This window comes from Athene noctua, chromosome Z, assembly GCF_965140245.1.
Source record: "Athene noctua chromosome Z, bAthNoc1.hap1.1, whole genome shotgun sequence".
Lineage (NCBI taxonomy): Eukaryota > Metazoa > Chordata > Aves > Strigiformes > Strigidae > Athene > Athene noctua.
Window position 1 is genome coordinate 20,530,992 of NC_134077.1, and position 25,806 is coordinate 20,556,797.

The 25,806-nt window shown below is 42.6% G+C and overlaps 1 protein-coding gene across 2 annotated transcripts in view; it reads right to left on the minus strand.

The window, feature by feature from the left end:
- Nucleotides 1–3,019: 3,019 nt before the first annotated feature.
- Nucleotides 3,020–25,806, minus strand: part of ANKRD55 (ankyrin repeat domain 55) — a 53,541-nt gene continuing 30,754 nt past the window's right edge. The window contains exons 8-11 of one of the 2 annotated variants that reach the window (XM_074932176.1): nucleotides 24,705–24,872; nucleotides 22,373–23,037; nucleotides 15,403–15,504; nucleotides 3,020–3,713 (exon numbers count right to left, since the gene is read on the minus strand). In XM_074932176.1, coding sequence (XP_074788277.1) covers nucleotides 3,445–3,713; nucleotides 15,403–15,504; nucleotides 22,373–23,037; nucleotides 24,705–24,872 — 1,204 coding nt within the window. In that variant the 3' untranslated portion in view covers nucleotides 3,020–3,444. Of the gene's footprint in view, nucleotides 3,714–5,237; nucleotides 5,557–15,402; nucleotides 15,505–22,372; nucleotides 23,038–24,704; nucleotides 24,873–25,806 lie in introns of those variants that run through there. The other variant, XM_074932177.1, reaches the window with a different exon arrangement.

The window sequence follows — 25,806 nt, forward strand, 5'->3', positions numbered from 1 at the left end:
TGGTCAGAAAATGTATCCTGTATGTATATATATTTTCTTAGCTCTCTGTGCCTATCTAAACTCCTGAGACACCCGAGTACTGCAACGCTGTATGAGTTAACACTCAACTAGTGCCACAGAAGAATGTGTCAGAGATATTTAATCACTAGACAGAGGAAAAAAAAAGTCTCTGTCATGACCTACTGACCAGACATTTCTTGGCAATTGCTAATCAACTGCGTTAGCCTTTTATTGTCTCTCCTGCCTTTTTCTTCCAGGAAAGGTCAGTGAAAAGGTCAGTGTAGCTTAAGTAGGTATTGGTTCATTTGTTATCTTTTATGCAGTATGCTGCACTCACCAGTCTGCTCTCTTCTGAAGGTGAAAGACTTCAACATTTTAACTGGTTTATTTACTGTAGAATTTGGCTATCAAACCCAAAAGATAAAAGTAGTTCCTGGTGGGAACATTTCTGAGAACAATTTTTAGTGCTTTCTATGAGCATTAATTTTTAAAAGCTCTATATTTGGTAAATTGAGAACTACTTTATTGACTGTCTACAGAAGAAAGACACTAGAAAAGTGCCCTGGTTCTTAGTTCAGGTTGCCATGCATTTAAGACTGTCTCTGTTCAGGTAAGTACTGTATTCTATGCTTAACTTTGAACAGGCAATTAGATTTGGATTCCTTTCCTCAAAACGTCTACTTCCTGCGTTGGAGACCTAGGGAAAAAACCATTCTGTCCTAGAAAAAGATGAGGAAAAAGGGGGAAATGATAGCAAAAATTTCAGCTAGCAGATATCTTCTGTCACATGAACTGATTGTACAGAGAGGAGGCAGTGGTAATGTGTGTTTCTAGCTTCAAGTGACTGCACCTGAAATTCTACATTTTGGAAGAAATTTAATTTGAAAGTGTTACCTTTGATCAAAAATTGTTCATTATTCAGTTCTGTCCACGCATGCTGCATTACCCAAGCACTGCTGAACAGGAAAACTGGAAAGCTGATTACTTCCTTTCTGGGAATGGAAGTGTCTAGCCTAAGGCGTGGGGGAATGTCTCTCCCTTTCTTTCTTGCTGTAATACTGGAAAAATTTGAAATTTGTTCAAGCCTCTATGGGAAGCCAACACAGACTTCTTCTGTATCTTTGTCTCCAGCATGGAACCACAGCTGGCAAACAAATGGGCGCCACCACAGCTTTTATGTGATTGCCACTAGGCAGCCCAGGACTCTCCTGTTCCCTGGACAGGCAGAGTAACACAAGAGGTGAGAGAGATTCACCCTCTCTCTCAAAGCCAATAATAGCAGCGAGGATCCCCTTTTACTCAGGAAAAAATAGAGTTGGAACATGTGACCCATCTCTTTTGAGGCATCCCAGTTGATAGCAAAATGCTTAGCTTTCTTACCTGCTCAAAACAGTTAGAGTGGCAATGGAGTTACAAACATTTGACCTCATTGGGATTTTCTTGCTATACCATTTGGTCTTCTCTTACTTCCACACGCTGTACCCATTCCCAAACAGTGTGTTAAACTAAAGATGATTAATCTCTGCCAGAGTGGTTACTTTGGGCTCTCGCTCTGCAAGGACAAACCTCATTCTTGTAATGTCTACACTGACACTCAGGGTTATCACAGAGGTTATTCGCTGCGAGCCAGAGCTGTATTAGTTTTTCCTTCTTCTCTGTGCAGTCTGCACCAAAACCATCTCCTCTGTACTGTTTGATAGTGGCTTAAGGTCTGCACTGAAGCTTGAATGTTTCTAGGAACTGACTTGCCTCTTGTGTGAGGCAGCAGGGAGAGGCAGAAAAAGGGCTGGAGTCAGAATACAGAACTTGGGGGTTGCAACTGATGGAGGTCCAGGGCAGAGAAGCTATGGGGCTCTGGAGAGCAGAGCAGCTCAGGCAGTGACCCTGTGGAGTACCAGCCTGCTACACTGTAGGAGTGACTCCAGGCTTTTCAGTGAGGCTGGACTGAGCAGGACTGGTCAGGTGCAAAGACAGAGCATGCCAGCATTGATTTTTCTTTTAACAGAGCATGCTTCTGTCATGTTGAATATGAGCTTTATACCCTGACATTTGAATTAGATGTTTAAAAATAAAATATCCTTTTAACTGTGTTCAAAACTTTCCTCTTCCCTCTGTTGCATCAGAGCAACTGTTGTGCACTGCTTTTTTTCTTTCTGGGACTGTCTGTGACTGCCACCAGCCATCCTTCTATTTACAGTCATTATGGCAAGGAAATTGGGAACTGCAGCTACTGGGACAGGATTATCTTCTCTCTCATGTCAGGTTTGTCTTTTGCTGTGACACAGAGAAAGAAATGTTTGTACAGCTAATAAAACATTTATCTAGTGATAAGCAGAAATGCCATGGCCTGGTTGAATGAGCTGCTGATGTAGAGCTAATTGAGGACAGGTTTACTAGCAATGGTGATACAGAAGGAGTGACAAATGGGGACTATCCCTCCCTCCCCACATCCACAGTAATGCCCAGAGCCCCTCTGTAATCAGAAGTGGGGAAGCCTCCACAGAAAGAACAGAAAGTTTTAGATAAGAGTTTTGGAGCAAGCAAAGGTTGGCATCTTTGTCGGCCTCTAGGAAAGGACTGTATTGTGAAATGTTTAGTCAAAGTCTTATAGGACTTGCCAAGGCTCTTGGCTGTACAGCAGTCTAGTGAGAGTTCCTTCTTCAGTTCAGTGATCAAAGTGATGAAATAATGCCTAAGCTCAGGACCATGCAATCCTTGTTTTATGAAAATAACAATACACAATACATGCATTTTTGTCACTGAGGAATATGAAGAATTAAATGGAAGAGATATAAATCTGTCAGTGCAATGAACAGTTTTGAACAGTGTAAGCTATAAGCCTGTCTGTCCCACAGGGATTAGCGTTTCATTGTGCTTTTTAGCTTGTTGAATTCACAAAACCCACAAACTTACAACGTAGAAAATGTGTGAAAAACAAAGATCGAAACCCACGCATTTGCTAAAACTGCCTTTTATTTTGAGCTTATTGTTTTAATCTTAAAAAGACATTTTTGGTGGTACACAGCCTCAGAACCAGCACCTTTGCATTTACAAGCTACAGAGAATTCCTGTCAATTTATGTTTCCCTAATTTTTACTTCTAAATCACACAGAAAATCTTTCTCTTTGTTCCTGTTTTCTATGAAAGGCTTAACAGCACTTTGCTGCAACAAGATTGCATGTTATGAGGATTCCATTCACAAAATAGATTTACAACACATTAAATATTGATCGAGTAATTTCATCTTAAGTAAAAACTATAATGAAAATGCCTATATAAATACACAGTGCAGCTTTTGTGATGTGCTACCCTTTCTTGTTTTTTATTCACTTACACTCCAGTTCACAAGAGCATAATTAGTGCAAATTAATGGGATTTTACTGTACAGTTATCTTGTTACAAGCTCTTAGATATATTTCAACTGACTGAGGCCAGTGTTACAAGTTAATTTTCAGCGTCTGGTTTGGTGTGAGATTTTTCAAGCTCTTCTGCAGGGTTAGATTTCTTCTGTCTTGAGATAGCAGGTAGGACACGGCTTGTTTTCAGAGGCTCTCCTGTTAGACCAGGCAAGAGAGAATAGAGCAAATGACTCTGAGAATGTCCCCTTTTCTGGGATCTGGAGGTTGGGGCTGGTGGGAGAATAACTGCACCAGTCCTTAGGGAATTTAAAGGCAGGGTCTTAAACTTCTTAGCACCCTGAGATGTTAGCTGAACTAGAGGAAAAAAAAAAAGAGAGAGAAAGAGTGCACAGAAAGTGAAAAGCATAACATTTTGACGAGTTTGCTACTTTCCTTGAACTGTTGTCTTGTGTTGAGTGTACTCAAACCTGCATTTGAAAAATGTGATCAAAATATAAGTAAAAAATCACTAAGGCCTGGCAGGGCTAATCTTCAATTGAAGAAAACAGCTCCAGTGTTAATCAATTTACTTACTGTTTGGTGATCAATAAGACTTGCTAAGTTCAAAGGTTTACTTTTGATAAGCAGAGAGACTATAGTTTATCTGAATAAGACTTGGTCTGTTTGGATAGATTTCCACAAGACTTTTTTTCATCAAAAACCACAGGCTGACTGGAAGAGGAATGTTCCATGAAATATACTATTTTTAACAGAAATTTTAGGTGAAGATGCTCTATTACCCAGGGTAAATTCTGATCAAAATCTTAGGAAGATGAAATGGAAGAATGTGGGACACAGTGTTTAGGTTGGTCTAGGCACAGTCAGTCATGAAGACAGGTCCACATGTGCTCTGCAAGTCACAGGCCACCAAAGTAGCCCATTACCCTGTAGCACATGGAGATCTGCACTGAAACACTAGAGCCACAGCTGTTATATATCTTGTGTGTGTCAGCAGACTTACAAGAAACCGCGGATTTAGATCAGTCTTAATCTCCACCTCACAATTAGCAGTGTAGCATTGTTTGTGCTTTAAAGTTAATATCGTTCTAGATCTTCTCTAAATTGAAATCCTCAAGCTTCTTCATTCAGGCAACACGTTAATTAATCTCCTAATATTTTTTTTTAAAAAAAGGAGAATGCAAAACCTTAGTTGTAGACCTATTTTTCTCTGCCTTGGAATTTATTGGGAATTACATTAGCTTCTTTTAATTCTCCATTTTATTCACAAGCTCTTTGTGTGCAAACAGTTTGGGTTTTTCAGTCTAACCATATGAAGAGTTCTCTACTGGAGTTAACACCATCTCTATTTTGGCTAGAGAATCTTCCTTGAGATTTTTCACATAAATTTTTCCTTGGTTGCATTCTCCTTCCATCTGTGATTTCCTTCCATCTGCATCTGTTGTGATGAATATATGAGAGGCTATTAACATTTTTCTCTGAGATGTTCTAGTTTGAGTTTCATCTCACTCGTCATGGCAGCCTCCAGAAAGTTATTTGGATTCTCTATTTTGCTGGCTTCATCCTTCAAAACTAACCACAAAAGCTTCCGAGTGGTCAGGTATTAAGAATGATCCTCTGAGCCAACCTCTTGTTCTCAGATTCGTATCATGCTTGTGTCCTGATTCTTTACATTCAGGAAGAAACCTGCTATTAAGCACTCAGCTCAAAATGTGACCATCTCAGCCTGTCATTATAATTCCATTTTCTAGTCAACTTGAATGAAAACCTGAGTGTTCATGTTTGCATTTTTCCTGGCAGCCCTTTTGATTATTCCATTTTCATAATCTCTGATAGAAATTTTCCTGGTGCATGTTCAGGGAAATTCTACAGAAAAGAGGAATGGAGAAGAGTATTCTCTCTTAACCCAATGAAAATCCCATGTAATTCTAGAGAAACATCTGAAGTCAGACTAGATTTTGATCATTTTAATAGAGGATAAACTGATAAATGAACTAATTTTTATTAAAAATAACAGACTACGTAATCAACTGGTATGAGCTGAGAAACTATTGCAGTCAAGGCAGCTGTGATAAGCTGGACATTACAAGTCAATTTTGATCTTAAAAAAATCCCCAAACCAAACTGAACATTAAGCACACTTGAGGAACTGATAGAATAGTAGAAAACTTGTAGAATAGTGGATGGAGTTTCTTGAGGGCTGTAGAATAAAAAAACAGGAAAAAAAGACTTAAAAAATCCTAAATACCTAAAATCCTGCCCACAGTTCATGTTTCTCAGAAGTGAATCTTTAAACCTGTGAAGTCTTCCTTCTCGCTGCTCATCAAGCAACATTAGAAAGAATAACTGGGATGCTGGTGGAGTGGGTGCAGGAGAAATTATGTAGTCTTAATAAGGATTATTAACTTTTTCACAAATTTTCATAAAATGTAAGATAGATTCATTCCTATGATGTGGACACACACCTGATGAATAAAAAGTACTCAATGTGTAATTTCCTGGAGAACAGGTTTACAATGCAAAATGACCTTGATAAATTGGAGAAACAGTAAGAAATTCAGATCACGAAACTCAGCAAAGGCAAATGCAAATCACTGCACTTAGGGAAAACAAACAGTCCAAGAAATCACAAACCACCAAAAGTACAAATCTAAGATGGGGAATAACTGGCTAAGCAGGTGACAGTCCTGCAAGTAAATGGGGACACAGACTGTGCCTGAGTCAGAAATATACTGAAGAAGCTCAAGCAGAAACCCTGCAGCTTAAGAGCCTGGGCAAAGCAGAAGCACACCAGTCTTGTCATGCAAGCCCTTTTGTGTCTGTAGCTTTACATAGTCTATAGTTATTGGAGTCAGAAATTTGCCCTGTTGAAAACAAATGCTACCTCTCTAACATCTGTAGTGTGCACTAAAAGAACTTTGCATCTATGTATTTTTTTACTATATACATGGTGCAAAAGAGGTTGAAGTTCTTGCCATATTCTCCTGTACCATATGCTATATGTTCCTTTCATCATTCATCATCTATTTATCGGGAGCTGTAATTCTTGAAGACTCACCAGGTATCTATTTGGGGCAAAGCAGAATCTTTATAAAGAGGATTTAAAAAAAATTAGTAGAGTTTCTTCCTTCTGAGGCTAATTCCAGTACAATTTAAGTTGTGATGGCCTGAGGAAGCAGTGTTTACTAGAACTGCCTGGCCTTTGGCAATGTAGTGTAATTAATGGATCATATTCAAGGTTCATTCACATTCAGAAGTTCAGGAAATAACTTAGTTCTCCTTTCCATGAAAAAAAAACCCAATACTATTAATCCTTTGTTTTCGTTCACATTGAATTTGTGTGAATCAGACATTGCTAAATGCAATAAGTGAGCCTATTTGTTTTCTGGCACGTGATAGAATGCTTTGAGTACACTGAAGTTCTGGTGTGTAAACTAAATTCATATTGAGAGGCTCGTTTCACTCTTTGGAACATAAGCATATGTCTGTGCAGTCAAAGTTTACACCTGTGTAAACTATCTCCAGAATACTTTACATACTAGATAAGCCTTTAATGATTGGTTTAGGTAGGGCAAAAGCAGTGTAGTTTAACTTCACCTCAATGACTGGGTAGCCTTCACAGACCAATGCTCATTCAAAGAAGAGAAAAACAACATCGAAGTATCAATGCTTTCCACCTGGTTCTACATGATGTACTCAGTTTAGGATTTTTGATAAGGATTTCAGGACTGATACATGGATGGCTTTGAAATAATACATATAGTGACTGGTATTAGTATATATTTTGAAACACATGAGCATGGAGCCAGCACTGGGCTCTGTGAGAGACAGAACCCTTAAGGCTAGCTCCCATACATCCAGAAGATATATACCGCAAAAGCACCAGTAATTACTCACATTCAGATGGCGACGTCAGCTATTGAAGAGCTAGTAATACAATATCAGCTACTAATTCAGGGAGCGTTTTCCACTCAGTACTGACTCTTGAGTGGCTGATATTACAAACTACAGAGGCAAGAATAAGGCTGTCAGGGAGGTATTGCCCAAAGGAGTATGTACTCCAGAAGAAGGGATGGCACTTAAGCTCTCTTTCTTTGGCAAGCAGTGGATCATAGTAGCCCTCTGCAGAGAGGACAGTGCTTTGTGGATTCATTTGGTGTTAACTTGGGAAAGAAATCTCAAAACATGATGAATAACAGCAAAACCAACCACTGATCCCCAGAAAATGCTGTTAAATGACCTGCAGAAGTGGATCTTCTTTTTTCTGTTGTTCAACAAGTACTAATGTCACCGTGGTTTCAGACCTTCTAAGCCACATAAAGAAGTGAGAGCAACAGAGAGTTCTCTAGAAGTCCCATATTTGTTTGGAAAATTATTCTGGCATTGTGTGAGCTGTGTGTGATAGTTGTAAGCCTGTTTTCCAGGGGTCCTTGGAAGAGTTGTGTGGTGAGATAGAAAGGGTGTACTGGGAGTGGGGAAGCAGCACGCAGAATAATAGAGATGCCAGGCTGTGCTGAGGCTACTCAGGAAGACATGTGAGGAACCTCTTTGGCCCTGGCAACATCTGGAGGGTGGGACTTGATAAACTATGGCTTCAAGTCACTCAAGTACACTTTTCCTAGGCTACTGTTTTATTCCTATTATTCTCTTTCTAACTTGTATTTTTAAATGTTTTTGCTTAGAGATTAAAGCCTCTCTTCCTTTTTTTTTTCATTGCCCTTCCTTTTTTGGGAGGTTTCTTCTTTCTGTTAATCTCTGAGTAGTTTCAGTTCTCTTTCTAATGTATGCTTATTTTATTGTACCAGGTCCTGAATTGCTCCCCCTCCCCCCCCCCCCCCCGTTTTTGTTGCCTGTTTTTAACGCACATCTTGTCTAACAAAAATATTAAAGAAACACAAATGTTTATATTAAAACTTTGTTGCTGGAGCCATTTGCCTGGATAAAGGATGAGTCCAGAACAGTAATATTTTTAGGACTGGATGTAGAATGAGTGAATTCTTGTCTCTGAAAGAGTTATTTGGAAAGCTCCAGGATCAAGTGTGTAATTTGTGTTAACAACAACCAAAAAAAGCGATTTATTTTGCAAATAAATTTTCTGTTACTGGCTTGAACTGATGTTCAAGCAGTAATGGTACGTGCATAAATGTGCTGTGAGTTAATTAAATCATGATTATTAATCATGATAATTGTATCTTATTTGTAAAACACAGTTTTTGGCAAGAGACTAGAACTAAAATCCTGGCTGCTTATATGAATTACTGCAAGAACACCAGTGATTTCTTTTTTGAAGATTTTGCTTACAACTATGTTTTATGTAGAAGACCAGAGAACATTTGTAGAAAGCTTAAAAATAGAAGCTTTGTAGCTGGGGTTTTGAAAGCAGTTAGATTTTTTTTTTTTCCTCTGAGCAGATAGAGAATACCACCTCAATTTTCCACATATGTCTACTTTTCTTCTTCCTCTCTTATTTGCTGTGCAGCAGCAGTGCAGGATTCTGTATTTCCCCTACCCGATCTGATGTTCCCTATAAAGCTATCTCGGCTGTTTCGTTTTTAGTTATATTGTTATAGCTGCAGAATTTCTTCTGAACTCAGTTCATAAGAGGCAATTCATGTTAAATTTAGCTCTGAAATGTGAATGCTTTAGGATCTGGCTGATCTGTAGGATTACAAATAGTAAACCTGCAGGTCCTTGTCCAAAATACATTTGTGGATTTGCACTTGGTGGAGCACAAGAATGTGAGGGTGGGACACTGCTTGGGAGTAGGGCTAGTGTTTGTATGTGAAGAACACCCCAGTTGCTGGCTGGATCCAGCGTGGGACACTCACTAAGTCTTGATGCTCTGCCAGGGCTGTTGGAGCAGGATGAGACTTCCCCTGCTCTTTGGGACCTTTCTTCTTACTGCCTTAGGAATGAGGACCTGGCTGAAAGTGCAGAGGGAAAAAAGGCTGCTGCTCTTTCAATCCCTTTATTTTAGCTCCTGTGTTATAGAAGCTACCCAAACCAGTTGCTGTTAGCCTGAGAGAAATGAAGATTCCCATCCTCGTGTAAAAGCTAGTCTATCCGCTGTGCATAAGACAGAAAGAGATAGAACATCTTTTCACCTTTGTAACATTCAGAAAATGTCAGATTTTTTTGAAACCTGATGATCTTGTTCTAATTCTATTCCCTCCAATTTTTGCTAGCAAAAGAATACAAAAATCAGTGTCATGATATTTTTCATGTTGTCTGCAGAAGGGTCATTCATTATCCTGTCTTTCATCTCACATATCCAACCTTCCTCTGCCATGCAGTCATTAGGATTTTGTCACCCATCACTTTACATCCTGTAAGTCACCATGTACCACATGTCTTGCCCACTATGAAAAGCTATCAGAGTCATACAGGCATATGCAATCAAAAGTGAAACTGGAAGTGAAAATTCCTGTGTCTGTAAGAATTCCAGTCACCTCTGCTCTGGAAAACAAATGTAGAATCAGACTCTCCTCTATACTGACATACATTGCTAGGTGAACTCTATGAAACTCAGTGGAGAAAAGGGTTGTGATCAGCAGCACAAAGTCCATCTGGAGGTGGGCCCGTCATAAGTGGAATACCCCAGGAGTTGATACTGGAGCTAATACTATTTAATGTCTTCATTAGTGACATGGATGATGGAGAAGAGTGCACCTTCTGCAAGTTTCCAAATGATATGACACTGGGAGGAGTGGCTGATACAGCAGATGGGTGTGCTGCCATTCAGAGAGACCTTGACAGGCTGGACAAATGGACAGACAAGACACTTACAAAGGGAAATGAAAAGTCTTGTGCCCAGGGAGGAAGATATCCCTACACCAGTTCATGCTGGGCATCAAACAGCTGAAAAGAGCTTGACAGAAAGGGATCGGGGGGGCCCTGATAGACAAGTTGAACGTGCCCTTGAGGCAGACAAGCAACATCATCTGGGGCTGCATTAGGAAAAGTGTTGCCAGCAGATTGTGGGAGGTGATCCTTCTCCTCTACTCAGCACTGGTGAGACTTATCTGGAGTGCTGTGTTCAGTTCTGGGCCCCCAGTACAAGAAGCAATTCCAACAAAGGGTGATGCAGATGATTAAGGAATTGGAGTGTCCAACCTCAAAGGGGAAGCTGAAAGAGCTGGGAGGTTCAGCCTTGAAAAGAGAAGGCAGCTCAGCTGAGTCAATATGTATTGAATGCCTGATTGCGGGCAGCAATGAAAAGGGAGCCAGACTATCCTCAGTGGTGTCCTATGAAGGGAAGAGAGTCAAAGGGCACAAATAAGTAAGAATAAACCTTTTTACTCTGAGGGCAGTCAAACACTGGAACAGGTTGTCCAGAGAAGTTGTGTAGTCCCCATCTTTGGAGGTATTTAAAACCTAACTGGTTGTGCTCCTGTTGTAGGTAACCTCTCTATGGGTAGATGGGTTGGACTAGACAATCTCTAAAGGTGCCTGTCCTGGTTCAGCTAGGATAGGGTTAAGTATCCCCAGCAGAGAAGGGGGAAGGGATCTCCAGCCAGGTTATTCATACCATGCTGACATCAGGTTGGAGCACTTGAACTTTTTTCCATGGTGTCTTTCATTGGGGGGAGCTCATGGCGGGCTTGTTCTGTAACCATTGCGGTATTTCTCTGTATATCTTTTGTCTTACTTACTGTTATTGCTGTTTATTGTTGCTATCATTGCTACTGTTGTTGTTCAGATTGTTTATCACACTCTTGTATTAAATTTCTTCTTATTTTAACCCGGGGTTTGTGCCTCACTGCCAGCCTGACTGGCTGAAGGTGGGAGAGGGGCAACGGCAACGTGGTCTCCGGTCTTGGCAGGGCCTAAACCATCACAGCCTTTTTTGGCGCCCAACGTGGGGCATGAATTGGGTTGAAATAAGAATCAAAAAGGGACAGACCCTGACCAGAGTGTGTTAGAGCAATCTGTTGGGTGTAATTTTTCTGTTTGTATTTGTTTGATAAGAAAATGTTTGCAATGCTGGCACACTTGCTTGCGTGATGGGGCTGGATTATTCCTTATATCCAGTATATGATCCCAGTGCTGGCGTTTGTTATCGGTGGAAAAAGGTATAAAGGATCTTATGTTGTTATACGGGCCACTGACTGCTTATAATGCTTTTGTATCGCTGTTTGTGGGGGCGGGCTGGTACCTGTTTGCTGCCTGGGCTGTTGTTAGGGGTCTCACCCCCTCTATGGGTGAGCCAGGGGAAGAGATCCTCTCGATTTTGGGGAGTTTCAATTATCCTTGGAGCCTGCAGGCCAGTGTGATTGTGGCACAATGCCTTCTGAATGCCTGCCTGATTTTGGTTTTGGCCATGCAGCACTTCTCTAACAATGGCAGTGCCCGGAAACCTGACCCGAGGTCAGATAATAGTGAGTGGCAAGGGGTGTGGGAAAAGATGGGCAAAGGCCTGAGTCGGTGGGCACCTCCAGTGCTTTGGAATTTCACTCCTGAACAAATGCAGAGCCCTGAGAAGCTGATGGAATGGTTAGAAAGGGTGTGTTACCAAGCTGGCAAAACCCAGGAGACACAAATCGCTGCAATGTGTTGGGTACTTGCCCATGCATACCGTGTCCTCTTTAATACCACCCACTGCCCTCAAGGGGGAGAAAGGGCTACAGGATCTTGGAGTGAACTTACTGGAACAGTATCTGGGCTGGGGGAACAGGCAGAACCAGTTTCAGCCGCCTCCACCAGCACAGCGACTGAGCCAGAGAGACAGCCAGGGCCAGTGTCAGTCGCTCCAATACAGAAAACAAAATATACCAGAAAGTCAGTTCGCAAAGTGAGGGATGGGGATGAGCCAGGCCCAGCACAGGAACAGGAGGAAGGGCCAGAGGTGATCGTCCGATCTCTATCCCCGACTGAGCTGCGAGATATGCGGAGAGATTTCGGCCGCCTGGGAGGCGAGCAGATTTGCACCTGGCTGCTCCGATGCTGGGACAATGGAGCCAGTGCTTTTGAAATGGAGGGGGGAGAGGCCAAGCAGCTGGGATCTTTGGCCAAGGATGCTGGCATTGATAGGGAAATAGGGAAACAGACTCAAACCCTCAGCCTTTGGAAGCGACTCCTGCTCAGTGTAAGGGAGAGGCACCCCTACAAGGATGACATCCTATGTCAGCTAGGCAGATGGACCAGCACTGAGAAGGGCATCCAGAACCTCAGGGAACTGGCTGTGTTTGAGATGATCTATGGTGATCAGAATGATGAGCAGTCACCCATGGACCCAGATCAGGCCCCTTGCACACACCTGATGTGGCGAAAGTTCCTGAAGAGCGCACCAGAAGCACACTCGAAAGCACTGGCAATAGTGTCCTGGTGGACAGACACCCACACTCTGACAGTGGACGGAGTGGTTGGCAAGCTCCGGCAATATGAGGGAAATCTCCCTTCATCTCAGCATTCCTGGGTCTCAGCTGTGGAGGAACTGTCTCAGAGGGCCCAGAAAATGGAAGAGGACATGTCCTACGTTCCACCTGCACAGGCTGATGTCTCAGCCATTAAAAGTAAACTTTTCCCCACCCAAGGGAAAGGCAGCAGAAGGTGCACACCACGAGGCACCCTGTGGTTTTTCCTCCGCGACCATGGAGAAAACATGAGGAGGTGGGATGGACAGCCCACTGCCGCCCTAGCTGCACGAGTAGAGCAGCTGAAAGGGAAGACCATCACAAAAGGGGAGTCCTCCAAGAAAAGTGCAGCTCCAGTGTCCAGTTGGAAATCCCCCAGACAGAATAGAATGGCCAACGTTATGTCTGACCCTCTTGAGGGGACCAGTAAAGCATTCTTACAAGAAGTGGTCGGCACTGAAACACAGCTCCTCCTGGCACCCCGACTGCCGGTGCTGGGGTGGATGTTCAAAGGAAAGGCTTCCTCCACGCATCATGCAACCGATGCCGCGTGGAGTAAATGGGCTGTGTTGATAACACAACGGGCTCGAATAGGGAACCCCAGCCGCCCAGGGATACTAGAGGTGATTACGAACTGGCCAGAGAGCAAAGATTCCGGGATGTCACCAGAGCAGGAGGTGACACGTGCTAAGGAGGCCCCACCATATAACGAGCTGCCGGATGAGGTGAAGCGATATGCCCTGTTCACTGATGGGTCTTGTCGCATTGTGGGAAAACATCGACGGTGGAAGGCTGCTGTGTGGAGTCCCACACGACGGGTCACTGAAGCTGCTGAGGGACAGGGTGAATCGAGCCAGTTTGCAGAGGTGAAAGCCGTTCAGCTTGCTTTGGATATTGCTGAGTGGGAAAAGTGGCCAAGGCTCTACCTCTACACCGACTCGTGGGCAGTGACGAATACCCTGTGGAAATGGCTGCAGCAATGGAAGCAGAACAACTGGCAACGTAAGGGTAAAACCATTGGGGCTGCTGAAGTATGGCAGGACATCGCAGCCCGTGTGGAAAACCTCGTTGTGAAGGTGCGCCATGTGGATCCCCATGTACCCAAGAGTCGGGCCACTGATGAACATCGACACAACCAGCAGGCAGACCAAGCTGCTAAGATTAGAGTGGCTCAGGTGGACTTGGACTGGCAGCACAAAGGTGAACTGTTCATAGCCTGGTGGGCCCATGAGACCTCGGGCCACCAAGGTAGAGATGCAACATACAGGTGGGCTCAAGATCGAGGGGTGGACCTCACCATTGACACCATTGCAGAGATCATCCACGGATGTGAGACGTGTGCTGCAATCAAACATGCCAAGCAGGTGAAGCCCCAGCGAAATGGAGAGCGATGGCTGAAATATAGATATGGAGAGGCCTGGCAGATCGACTACATCACACTGCCACAGACCCGCCACAGGAAGCGCCACGTGCTCACAATGGTCGAAGTAACCACTGGATGGCTGGAAACTTACCCAGCGCCCCACACCACGGCCCGGAACACCATCCTGGGCCTTGAAACCCAAGTCCTGTGGCGACACGGCACCCCAGAGAGAATTGAGTCAGACAACGGGACCCACTTCCGAAACAACCTCATAAATGCCTGGGCAGAAGAACACGGCATCGAGTGGGTCTACCATATCCCCTACCACGCACCAGCCTCTGGGAAGACTGAGCGCTACAATGGACTGTTAAACACCACATTGAAAGCACTGGGAGGTGGGACCTTCAAAGACTGGGACATGCATCGAGCAAAGGCCACCTGGCTAGTCAACACAAGAGGATCTGCCAGTCAAGCTGGCCCGGCTCAGTCGAAACCTCCACGTGCTGTAGATGGGGATAAAGTCCCTGTGGTGCGCATGAGGAATATGTTGGGAAAAATGTTCTGGTTTAGTCCTGCGCCAGACAAAGGTAAAGGCAAACCCATCCACGGGATTGCTTTTGCCCAAGGACCTGGGTGCACCTGGTGGGTGATGCAGGACAATAGAGAGGTCCGATGTGTACCACAGGGGGACTTGATTCTGGCTGAGAACATGCTGTGAATTATGCTGTGCCTTTGTAAATTATTACTTTGTTATTGTTAACTGATAAATGGCAGCTGGACATGATGCAGATGGTATAGAACAAAGGGGTGGATTATGTCCTGGTTCAGCTAGGATAGGGTTAAGTTTCCCCAGCACAGAAGGGGGAAGGGATCTCCAGCCAGGTTATTCATACCATGCTGACGTCAGGTTGGAGCGCGTGAACTTTTTTCCTTGGTGTCTTTGGTGGCGGGGAGCTCACGGCAGGCTTGTTCCGTAACCATTGCAGTATTTCTCTGTATATCTTTTGTCTTGCTTACTGTTATTGCTGTTTATTGTTGCTATCATTGCTACTGTTGTTGTTCAGATTGCTTATTACACCGTTGTATTAAATTTCTTCTTATTTTAACCCAGGGTTTGTGCCTCACTTCCAGCCCGACCAGCTGAGGGGAGGGGAGGGGCAACGGCAATGTGGACTCTGGTCCCATCATGGCTTAAATCATCACAGTGCCTTCCAACCTCAACCATTCTACGATGCTGTGAGAAAGGAACATGAAATCTCTCTCAAGCCCTCAGATGCCAGTGATGGAGGCACACAGTGTAATATTGTAACTGAGACTTGCCTGTACTTACCTTTGTGAGCACAGTGGTTGGGTATGGGAGCTAGGCTGTTTCGTACAGGAGTAAGATTTTTTATTTTGGGTTGGTCTGTGGACATCTGTTGAAAATTTTTACCTGTGAAAGAAAAAAGATAGTCTGTTACCACATGAAAATAATTGTAAATAATACAGTGCACTGCAGATCTCTGACTTCTAGAAAAAAAGAAAACTTACTTAGACCAGTCTGTCCCACCTTTGTGCCTGGCAAGGTCATGGAGTGAATCCTCCTGGAAACAACGCTAGGGCACATGGAAAACAAGGAGGTGATTGGTGACAGCCAACATGGCTTCAGTAAGGGCAAATTAAGCCTGACAAATTTGGTGGCCTTCTACAACAGGATTACGGCATTGGTGGATAAAGGAAGAGCAACTGACACCCTCTACCCGGACCTGTGCAAAGCATTTGACACTGTCCCACACAACATCCTAAATTGGAGAGACATGGATTTGATGGATGGATCACTTGGTGGATAAGGAATTGGCTGGATGGTCACACTCAGAGAGTTGCACTCAATGGCTCAATGTCCAAATGGAGAGCAGTGATGAGAGGCGTTCCTCAGGAGCCAGTGTTGGGACCAGAACTGTTTAACATCTTTGTTGGTGACATGGACAGTGGGGTTGAGCGCACCCTCAGCAAGTTCACCAGTGTCACCAAGCTGTGTGGTGTGGTTGACACGCTGGAGGGAAGGGGTGTGCCATCCAGAGGGACCTGGACAGGCTGGAGAGGTGAGCCCATGCAAAACTCATGAAGTTCAACAAGGCCAATGCAAGGTCCTGCCCATGGGCCTGGGCAATCCCAAGCACAAATACAGGCTGGGCAATGAGCAGATTGAGAGCAGCCCTGAGGAGAAGGACTTGGGGGTATCAGTGGATGGAAAACTGACTATGAGCCAGCAATGTGCACTCACAGCCCAGAAAGCCAGCCATGTCCTGGGCTTCATCAAGAGGAGTGTGGCCAGCAGGTCAAGGGAGGTGATTCTACCCCTCTAGTCTGCTCTTGTGAGACCACACCTGGAGTCTGTGTCCAGCTCTGGGGCCCCCAACACAAGAAGGACATGGACCTGCTTGAGTGGGTCCAGAGGAGACCATGAAGATGATCAGTTGGCTGGAGCACCTCCCTTATGAGAACAGGCTGAGAGAGTTGGGATTAAGCATGAAGAAGAGAAGGCTCCGGGGAGACCTTTAGTGGCCTTCCAGTACTTAAGGGGGGCTACAGGAAAGATGAGGAAGGACCCTTTATCAGGCGGTGTAGAGATAGCACAAGGGGTAACAGTTTTAAACTGAAAGAGGGTAGATTTTGATTAAATATGAGGAAGAAATTCTTTACTGTGAGGGTGGTGAGGCACTGGAACAGGCTGCCCAGAGCAGCTGTGGCTGCCCCCTCCCTGGCAGTGTCCAAGGCCAAGTTGGATCAGACTTTGAGCAACCTGGGCTAGTGGAAGGTGCCCCTGCCCACGGCAGGGGGCTGGAACTAGATGATTTTTAAGGTCCCTTCCAACCCAAACCATTCTATGAATCTATGGTAAGTCTCAGAGATATGTAATAACAAGAAACCACTGACTGAAAAAGCTGTTGCTTTGGTTCTCTTAAATTCATTACAAAGAGTGATGGATTTAGTACAACCTTCGTGTGTACCCTTATCACTTCCTCTCATATAATCCAGCAATTCATCTTAAAATAGGCACAGTCTGTGAACTAGGTCCATGTAAGAATATTTGGACACCGAATTTGTACAAAGGTTCAACTAGATGGATTTGCTTTCAAAATCAAAGCTTTAGTTTGCAAACTTTTCTAATAGGGTCTTGGCCTTTCTAAATACTAGAATACAAATTGAATTCAGGTGCTGGTTGGAAAATTAAATGGATGGAAGTCTATCGGCAGTAGAGATGAGATCTGAGAGCATTTTGCTGCAGATGAAAACAGCAGAACTGATATAAACTGATAGTGATTCTGAGTGAACGGTGTTTATGGCAATTTCATTTTTAACAAGAAGAATAGGTAGTGAAAAATGAAGGGTTAATTGGCTAACCACGGCATTTCACTGGCTAAGATTAAAGTTAACTTTGGTCTAGTACTATTAAAAAAGTATGTTAGATGATGTAATGCATTTCACTACATAAAGACACACCAAATACTGTCAAAAATGTAGAAGTTCAAGCACCAAATCAAAATTTTCCCCAGATTCTTTACCTGATTTTATCTTATTCTGTGATGCTTGAGTCCCTCTAATTTTTCTTTTTTGTTATCCCCATATCTGAGATGAACATTGTAAAGGATCGTGAGTTTTCTTGCCAAACAGCTGCTCACTCATCCAACATGGCATTGCAACATAGCTCATTGCAGAGCAAGCATGTGCTCTGTTGGCACCCAGAGACAAGGGGGACACAAGCTGGATGTTCAGGACATCTTAAGCGACAGGAAGAAATGCACATATATAAACTGCCTCTGTGGCTTTGTAGTTGGTAGTTGTAAATACCTCTGTATTGCTGGTCTGTGCAAGATAAAGCTATAGGAAAATAGTTGTAGAATAGTTTCCTAGAGGTGCCCTGAAGTGGATGTCAAGACTTCAAGCCTGCTGTTACTGTGTTACTAACTAAATAGATTCTGTGTGAAAGGAGCTAAAGTAGTTATCAGACAAAGCCTCATGTTGTAGTGCAGCCTTCAGCTCAGCATGGAGCAAGATTCTGGTCCAAATGCCACAGCAGTTGTTAAACAATCAATCTACTGGATCCATGGGTAAAACTGACGCGTATTGGGCTAAAACGTGAAGAATCTCTTATGGCTGAGCTGTGTTTAATAGGAATAGACTGTTTTATTTTTCCCATGTTTTACTCCTCATTTAGTCTTTAACACTTCTCCAGTGTGATCAAAAATGGGGTGTAATGTTATTAAACATCTTCTCTAGACATCTCATCCATTGTGCACAAATAAATAAATAAATTGCAGAATAGTAGAGAATCAAGCTTGCTGCTCCCATTAATGCAATTCAAGTTATATTGTTTTCAGTAATGCTTATGTTGAGAACTAACGGTTTATTATGTATGTATCATCATGGCTTTGATGATCAGAGGTTATTTTTTCTATCAAGAGATATGGTTATTTCATAAATGGTGATATCTGGCAGCAAAACAACAGTACAAAGCATAATCATGTTTGTAAGGCTGATATGAATGCTTGGAAAAGAATCTTTGTCTAAAAGCTCTGGCATCAAGTGGAAGTATTATCTGCTCTTCCTTTTTATCTGTTCCATATGACATCAGAGAAAAAAGTTTTTCTTTTTTTAAGTCATGATCTTTGTCATCCTCAAGAGCATATTTGCGATGGCATTTATTTTTAATGAAATGGAAAGGAGGCAATTGCATTACTACAAAATGCAGGACTGTTCTGTATTTGATTTACTGACATTTTTTACAGGTTGTTCTTTGATTTTCCTTGCATTTAGGTAGGTGAACCACATTGTGGTGTGTTTTCTGGAAAAGTTGTAAATGTTATGATGAATGTCCCACTGTAAATCAGTCCTTCATTTTGAGAAGGAAACAGCCACACTGATCAGCTTTGCTCTACTCTTTCCTGGTCAAGAAGTGGTTCCTGTTGGACTATACCATACTCCTTACGCCAACATGAGTTTAATAATAGCCTATTTTTACATTACCTGTTCAAGCAAATAGAAGATACTGAACTGCTATAATAAAACCTGTAATAAAGTATTGCCTTAGACCTGGAAGGTTAGTAATCTAAAAGATTACTTGGTGATAGAAGGAGACTCCATCTGGTTAGAGGGTGCTAAGAGCTGCTTTATATTTGAGACAGGCTTCCTTTTACCTTATCACTTGAAATTTCTCTACTTAACACCATTTTCCCTGTGGAAAGTAGATGGCAGTACATTTTGCAAAAAGGCATGATTGCAAAGCTCATAAATACAAAATGCTTCATTGCAGATGCCAGCTCAGCACTGTGGCTGGCAAGCACTCTTGTGATACTGCCAGTAGTTTTTGGTATAATCTATCTTTGCTCTTCCCAGCGGAGACAAGACAAAGCAGTTATTCTGAGAGAAACCAGTGGCATGATAGTAAGGTAAATCTCATTGTTACCTACAGCAACCCCCCCACTTTATGTAAGTGCTAAGGCTCAGCTAGTAACTTGACTCATCTTTCACTTCCAGGAGCACAGAAAACAGAAAAAAAACCCGTCAAAAAGTCCCCATCTATGTGCCAGCTGCCTTAGTAGCAGTAAGCAAAAATTAGCTCTGACTTCAATGAAAGGCATGGTCATGCAAGACAATCAACATTGTGTGTCAGCTGAGAAAATAATTTTCAAATTGAGTTCTCCTAGATTATTGACACCCATAATCCTACCCTGGATATTCAGTGATTAGGAAATTGTAGCCCCCACAGTTATGACAGGAGAAATGGAGTATTAACACTTCTTTGTCCTTCAAAGACCATGTATTTTTTCCCTCAGCTAGGCCTCCTCAGAAAAAAATGATAAGAAAATATCTTCCCTCAGAGAGAGCTGCCTGCACATCACTGCCAGCTGGGCTAGAGCCAGGCTTACTTTTGCTTCTGATCCCTGTAAGTCCAGCAGGCACAGTGCACTGGAGACCTGGAAGCCCTGGAGCTCATACAGTAAATGCACTTCTCATTCACAAGTCAGGTGGCTTTAATTACAGAGTCGGACAGATTTAAACCACACACATAGGTGTGAAGAGGGATAAGCAGATCTTTTTATCATGAAGAAATGTTAGACAGTATCTGGGTTGTGCAATGTATTCCTGTCAGACACTCTGCCTCCTTACAGATTTTTAATTTACATGTTTTAGTGGAAGTCCTTTTTGTCAGCTATGAGAATTTTTTACCGTTGGAAAGTTTTGTTAAATGGTACACAGAGAACTGGGCTTAAAGCAGACTGAGGCTTTTTTTTTTTTTTTTTTTTTCTCTGAGGGAGATAATAAACTGTCAGAGGTAAATTGAGTTACTTTTCCATTGGACATACAAATAGCTTCCATAGTAACAATTAGAAGATTTCCCATAATCGATACAATTTTGCTCTCATTCATGCATGTAGACTGCTGGTTCTATACTGAGTCCCTGTGCAGATTATGGAGCACTGAGTGGATGCATAGGGTCCATCCTGACTCAGCTGGTTGCAATTTTTTGTCATAGGGCATTCATAGAAAGCACCTGTCCTTCTGTCCAGAGTAAACAAGGATTTAACCATGCAGTATTCTAGTCTTAAGGAAAATAGATAATCACACTTTAAATAACATGGTAGTTACTTCCACATCAAATGTATTTATAGTCTAGCTAATTCCACCAAGAAATATTTCCCCAGTTGTCCTCAGGCTTGGTATATCCAGTTTGAGTTCATTCCTCCTCCTCCTGTCAACATGAATGATGTCAGATATCTCAGCCTAACCATACCTTGTTATATTTAGGTTGTAAAGAAGCCCTGCAGTTTTCTTGTCTTCCACATGTGAGTTGAACTTTGGAGAGTTCAGTATTGAAAGAGTTGTGCTGGAGCAATCCTTGCTAGCCATGTGGAGTCTGGGGTTTGTATGGTTGAATTAATAGCTGAGGAGTGCACAGTAAAAAAGTAGTGACACCTATAGACAAGGTCTACTAACCTTTCAGGAACATGGTCTGATGTTCAGGAAGTGGAACATTTTGAATAGCTCCTTTTTACCCTGAAAAACTTTTTGCAGCCTTTATTTGCTCAAGGTAGAATGGTCTTGTCATTCTGAAATTGCCACGTCTATTCTCATTATTAGAGATGTGAACAAAGATTTGCTATTTTATAGATCCCTTCACTTACAAGTCAGTACAGTTTGCACTATCATGCAAGCTCAGATAGTGACCTGACCTAACTGAGGGTTCTCAGACAGGGTTTCTGTTTACTCCTCTTCCCTCTGGAGGATAACAGCTTATATCTGTTGGGGTGAGGGTAGATTAACTTAGTGTGTAATGTTTACTCCTTGTGATGGTGTACTGGTAAGTTTGGGGATTGCTTTTGCTTGCTTCATGTTCAGTTGGGTATTACAAGGGTTGGAAGGCATGCTAGATGTGTTTATTTCTGGCATGGGACTAATCCCAAAGGAGGTGAAGTTGGAGACACTGATATGTTGAAGTTAACTTCAGCATGCATGTCAGCCAGCCAGCCAGATCATTTAAACATGGATGTGAGTCCAACAGAGTACGAGATCCCAAATTATGCCAAACCCTGGTTTCGAGCTCACTTCAGAATTCTGATGCTCTGCTTCATTGCTTCTGTTGCATTACAGTTTTCAAGCCACAACATAAAAGCATTTACTCCATCTCCGTACATCTAGTAACCTGAATTCGGCTTTGGAGAACCCGTAAGATCAGCACATTAGACCAAAGAGTTGGCAGTCATGGTGGGAAGAGTGGGAAGGGGTGACACTGGAGCCTGGAGTCAGAATATGTGTATAAGGGGAAAGTGGCATGGTGTAGAGCTGTCCAGCATGGCACATGTGGACTAACCTGATTGGATCCAGAAGCAGCTCTCAACACAGTTAGAGATTTTAGTGTAGTATTGTTCCCTTGCACATCTAGTTCCAGGACTAAATGTGGACCCAAGGCAGCTGGCATGGTACTGGGTGGAAACGTGCAATTCACAAAGCACATATATAATTTGGAGGCACTTACCTTGCTAAGGTACCTTACATGCTTCCGAGCTACCTGCCTTTTTGCTTACTCATCAGACTTACTTAAATCTTTTATTTCCCACACCTAAGCAGCTTGCTTCAGGTATCAGCTGATATCCTGTCCATACGCTCTCTGTGATTGCTACTATATACGGGAAAAAAACCTGAAAAACTTATTAAAGAAATAGAAAAGTCATGGGTCAGACTTACCTATTTTTTTCTCACTCAGCTTGCCACATCAGTACATATTATAGGATTTGGGAGATAGGAAAGAAATAAATTACCTGATGGAGAACTGGGAAGTGACGGAAGACGGGGAGGGCACAAAAGCACGTGGTGAGATCTATCAGAGTTTAAGCCATTTATCAGTTTGTCTGAAGGAATCCTAGTACAGACTTTGTAGGAGAGTAGTTGGTTAGAGTCTGTGTTCCAGGGATCATCCAACAAACCTTGGCAGCTGCTTCTGTGGACCAGCAAGTTGTGTTCACTCCTACTCTTTTGAGACTTGTATGCAAAGTGGTGGGTGCTGGTGCTGGAAGAGAAGCTTGACGTTGTGCTCTGGGAAGAGGTTACGAAGGAATTGCCCAAAGTGATTGGGGGGAGGCTCTGGGTTCTGATAGGCAGAAGTCCCTGACACTCTGGTTGCTTCTTTTCTGGTATGAGGTACTTTGTGTCTGTGCTCCTTCTTTTAAAGTCAGCAGTGGTCACATGCTCATCTGGAATGTCTTTGCAGTTTGTGTCCATAATGGAATCAAAAGTTGTGATGATGTCATCTACTTCTGAGGTCTCTTCTCTAGGATATTGGTCTCTGCTTCTCTCCCTCTGACTGTTTTTTGGATAATCTTTCTTTTTTTTGCAAGAGAAGATGTGGTTCAGCATACTGAATCGTCCTTCTTTCTTTAGGAGTCTGTTGTTCTGGGAGGGAAACTGATGAACTGGCTCAGGTCTACTGGAAGCACAAATAAAAATGTGATGTCATTATTAGCAAATAATGAAAAGAATACTGCCTGTGTTAGCCCATGAAATGGGGTATATATTTTCAGATACATTCCTACGTGGGGTGGTTCAAGGAGGCAGAAATTAGGACTCCAAGTTTATAATTAACAAAGGCTGAAAATTTTACCGTGCTACTTCACTCTTCCTTGTGGGGTTAATTGCTTTGCACTCATCTTAATGTAGACTCAGTGCAACTATCAGGAAAACAAACTTTTCTGGCTTCAGCATCTACCAGCTGCAGAATCATTATTCTTAATGGTGAAGCAAGATCCAGTAATAAAAGAAGAACGTGCTGGGATCTTTAAAATCAAGTGGTCTTTGTATTATGTCATATTTAGAAAATGCTATTTCCAACAGCACAGTCATTGTTAATGCTGTAACAAAGGCAGTAGTTCATCATTCCTTTTCTTGCTTTTCCTTTCCCTTTCTTTCCCTTTCTTTCCCTTTCTTTCCCTTTCTTTCCCTTTCTTTCCCTTTCTTTCCCTTTCTTTCCCTTTCCCTTTCCCTTTCCCTTTCCCTTTCCCTTTCCCTTTCCCTTTCCCTTTCCCTTTCCCTTTCCCTTTCCCTTTCCCTTTCCCTTTCCCTCTCACTCTCCCTCCCTTTCTCACCCTTGCCCTTCTTTTCCTTGCCTTCCTTTTCCTTCTTTCCCTTCTTTCTCTTTCCCTTTCCCTTTCCCTTGCCCTTTCATCTTCCACTTTTGTCTTTTCCCTTTCCCCTTGCCTTGCCTTGCCTGTACTAAAGATTCCCAGTAGGGTTTCAGAAGGTCTATCAAGATAATGACCTACAGTGGTGCTGTAGTGGTTTTTAGATGAGATTTTGACTAATCAACGTTGCAGGCCTACTTAGACAGGCAAAGCACAGGAGGAGGGGGAGAGGTAATGTTACTCACATCTCACAATTTGTTACACAGGAAATAATACTAGCTGCTGACTGGAAAGAAGGGGAAAGCACAAAGAAGTGTAATGATAAATGTCTCTGTAAGTGAATGATCATTTATCAAAGTTGAAGAACTGAGGTTAATTCAATGACAGCTGCTGAAACATGAGAAATACAAAGAGAGAGGAAGATCATAAACAGTAGTAAAATAATTATACTTTCTAACAGAGAAGAACTCAGAATAAGAATAGACAATCAGGGTAGAGAACTAAAGAAGGCTAGGAAACCACTTCTAAACCCTTACCTGGAGGATGAAAACTTGAAATTCATTTTATCATCTATATGGTGAAGCTGCCTTTGTGTTCATTCTATCCCTCTGTCTGATTACATGAACACACAGCTAGTGCATACAGATTTCAAAAAACAGGAAGGCATGTGTCTGAGGGCTGAAATTTTCTGTAAGACAATTTTTTTGAGAAGGTGACTGAGCAAGAGCTATACTCACATCTTCTTGGTTCAGAACTCTCTGCTGATCAGCAGATTACCGCTGTAACTGCAGTGATGAGTCTTCAGTAGATGATTAATTCTACTGTTGTTATTTTGGTGGAAAACTTGAACTGAGTATTGCATATGAATCAAGAAGACATCACCCAAGTCTTAAACCCTTCAGTAGCACACAAAAAGCTATAAATTTGTTTTATAGTCATTGGCAACATGTGATCAAGATGTAAACTTTTGCTTTACCTGCTCTCCTGAGACAGCAGCTTGATGCATGCTGTGTGCCCACAGTATACTGCATATGTCAGAGGAGTGTTTTCATTGATGTCTCGAGGGCTGCTGTCTATCCCCAGCTCTAGCAGTGTCTGCACACAGTCAGCTTTCCCTGCTGCTGCAGCCCAGTGCAAAGGTGTCCTACAGAAAAGTGGGGAATATAATTAAAATAGATTAATAAATTTACTATGGAAACTATTAATGATATAATGCAGTGTGCTCTTATGCTATTTGTCCAGATTCATTACATCCATTTTAAGGAATTCTCCAGCAATTTATCCCACACAGATGTAGCTGCCACTGGTGGCAGTAAGGGCATAGACTGCATCTATTTAGCTGTAAGGTAGTCATGGGGCTTCAGAATGCCTATACATTCTATATAATAGCATCTCTTTTGCTGCTGGGGTTGCAGAGTGGGAGGAGTGCCTGAAGTTTTCAGAGCAGAATTTGAAAAAACTCTTTGTAGTGTCCACTGCATAGGGACGAGTTCTTCTCATCTTTACACCAAACATAATTAGCAATGGTTGGCTCGGGGCTTCTCCATGAAGGTAATAGGAGAAGAAGCTTTCCCCAGCTGAATGAGAAAGACTGGACACATCTACCAGACTGTCATTGCCCCTTTGCCAGTTTCTGTGTTCTTTGGTGGGCACAGAATGGAGCAGATATAATTGTCTTCAATCTGTGCAGGAGAAACCAACAGATTTTCTTCTTGGCAGAAGTTTTGTGCCTTGTCTTTGGAAACTTTTGTCCAGTTTCCAAATTGTAATATTTTGCTCTTGTGAAAAGTCTAAAAACACAGAACACACCATAAGAAAACTGTGCAAGAATAAAAAATAAAATTCACTTTTCCCTGCCTGTCTCTTTACAGTCCGAGTGACTTCAGATGGGTACAGTCAGAAACACAAGAGAATGGAAATCTACTGTGTGTTTATAGTGAACAGTTTATCTTTTTCCCTCTTCAAGTACAATACCTTCTATGGAAATATCTGAGAACATGTAATAGGAGGTCATGTCTTACTGAGCTCTCAAATGTAGTTAAACTCCACCCTTTGCCCTTCTTTCCATAGAAGTGCAG